The sequence below is a fragment of the Zea mays genome, chromosome 4 (genome assembly GCF_902167145.1).
Source record: "Zea mays cultivar B73 chromosome 4, Zm-B73-REFERENCE-NAM-5.0, whole genome shotgun sequence".
Lineage (NCBI taxonomy): Eukaryota > Viridiplantae > Streptophyta > Magnoliopsida > Poales > Poaceae > Zea > Zea mays.
In genome coordinates this window covers 81,346,213-81,348,362 of record NC_050099.1, presented here as the reverse complement: position 1 = coordinate 81,348,362, position 2,150 = coordinate 81,346,213, and the positions used below count along the sequence as shown (strand labels likewise).

Sequence of the window (2,150 nt, the reverse complement as noted above, 5' to 3'; positions counted from 1 at the left end):
CTATGATTATTGAAATACATGTTCAACTCGAATATTTGGAAAATTGTTTGAAAGGGAAAATGATGCGTACGAAAAGTTTATGTTCTAAGACGACAATCCTCATAAAACTGAAACGACATGACTCATAAACCAGACACAACTAACATAATACTCAACATAAGCCTCTGTTGTCGGACCAGCAGCATCTAATTGGACTTTTTAACATCTATCTCGAATGCATGGCGCAGCCAAGCGTTCCTTCCTTCTGCGGTCTTGAGTGAAGCAAATATATCTCTATATTTTTTTCTCAATGAACAGATGAGTGGCAAACAAATGGAGGTCGCTGCCTTCTGGTGAACCATCATCGATCACTTGTTGCAACTGCGCACTTACCTCAACACGCACAGGTTCGGTCTCAGTAGAGGGGACGGACTTGTTAGTGGTCCTTGAACGCGACTCAAAAGCCTCCACAAGGCGTTTCATGTACTCTTCCCTCGAATCTTTTTTCCTCTTTGGTTTAGGAGAATCATGATGCACCTTACGCTTCCCAGTCACATTTGAGCAAGGGTCAGGTGTGCTGTTTTCACCCCCACCTAAAGTGGCTTCCAAATGATCATCAGATGATGAATTAGCATCCTCGACGCCTGGAACAAGGGTTCTTTCATTTGTGCAGACAATGGGTCCAAACATAATCTTTAGCTCGTCCTCATTCTCTAGGGGGGCTGTTTTGAACATAATACAACCTGGCATTGCCTGCACCAACATGGTAGTTCCTAGTTTCAGATGGCCAATACTATTGTCAGTCTAAAAAAGATCTACTTACTTCATTTTGCTTGGCCCACCACTCATCTGGCGCACTGATTGAACCAGTATGAGGGTCTCGACCAAGACCTGTAGCCCTTTCATTAAGAGTTTTCCACTGGGTGAACATTCTCTTTAAGGAGTCCCACCTATTCTTCATTTGATCCCTGGTGTAAGTGCGACCTGTGCGTTCCTTAAACTTCCTTATGAGGTTAGCATACCCTTTGGCATTAAGAAATTGTTGTGGCATGTTCCGTGCATTGACCTCTTCTACACAAATTTCTGTGTAAATTTTTGTTGCTCTACTATCCCACTTTGCAATGACTTTGCCAGACTTGTCCATCTAGTGCAAAACAAGTGTACACGATATGAAAATACGTATTGAAGTGCTTTTACTAAGCAAACAAAGTGAACACTTAACTGACCATATAATAACATAAGGTACTACCATAAGGAGTCACATTCGGTTTGACATAATTACATATAAAGACTTATGGAAGTCATGTGTTGGTAGACACAAAAGCACAGGGAACACTTTACAAGTGCGCAGTAAGCAAAAGGCTGATCTATCCCTGTTACCCTAACACCTGTCAGGTAGGTTCAGCATGTTCTAACTTAAACCTCATTGTCACTAAACGAAGGCATCTGATCGGAGTCATATTCAACACCCCAGAAGTTTTTGAAGTGCTCCGCAAAGTCCCAGTCTGGAGTAAGGTCGTCGTCAGCAGGGGGTGGTGAGGACAAGGTAGAAGGTTCGTAGCTGCTGTCACCCGGGTTGTTTACGTTGTTCACGATGTCCAAATTCTCTTGCAACACCAGAGAGTCTTGCTCCAGCATGCAAGCTATGTCCTCCAATGCTACACGAAGTTTTGTAGCGTCAAATGAGGTCAACCCGCGACCAGGACGGATTGTTTCCCTCGCTACCGAAAAAATCTTGTTCGCAATCTCTTGCATCCTTCCAATTGCCTTGTCAGCTATGGAGTCTGCTGAATCCATCTGATGTTGATTTATTAGGTCGTTAGTATACCAGACATGGGGACTATCTACACAAATTTGGCGTACTTACATGTCCAGTGCCTAGGCTGCTAACAAAGGAGGGTACAAGTACGAGAAATTACTAGTCTCGTCTGCACTAATAACAGTACGAACACACTATGAATGGATTAACCAAAAACCGTGAACATATTTCCTACTGGATCTTCGAATACATACACAGCATTGTAAAGCAGTAAAAGGGATTAAAAATGATGTGAACATCACCTTCGTAGGAGTGGAGGTTGTGATGCAACAGAGACAAACACCTAACTCCCCGTGATCTGAACATCAAATATCAGATGATATTCGTTACTAAGCAGTTGACAAATTGTCTT

At 42.7% G+C, this 2,150-nt stretch overlaps 1 protein-coding gene across 1 annotated transcript; it reads right to left on the bottom strand.

Moving 5' to 3' along the window:
- Positions 1-273: 273 nt before the first annotated feature.
- On the bottom strand, positions 274-1,157 carry LOC109945531 (L10-interacting MYB domain-containing protein-like). The gene is made up of 2 exons (XM_020551849.1): positions 803-1,157; positions 274-732 (listed from the first exon to the last, which is right to left on the bottom strand). The coding sequence occupies exons 1-2, from the start codon at positions 1,121-1,123 to the stop codon at positions 274-276; spliced, it is 780 nt and encodes a 259-aa protein (XP_020407438.1). The 5' UTR covers positions 1,124-1,157.
- Positions 1,158-2,150: the final 993 nt, after the last annotated feature.

Coding starts and splice junctions, on each gene's coding strand:
- LOC109945531 (XM_020551849.1), bottom strand. CDS start 1,123: ATGGACAAGTCTGGCAAAGTCATTGCAAAGTGGGATAGTAGAGCAACA. Junction 733..802: donor GGTGGGCCAAGCAAAATGAA/GTAAGTAGATCT, acceptor ATGTTGGTGCAG/GCAATGCCAGGTTGTATTAT.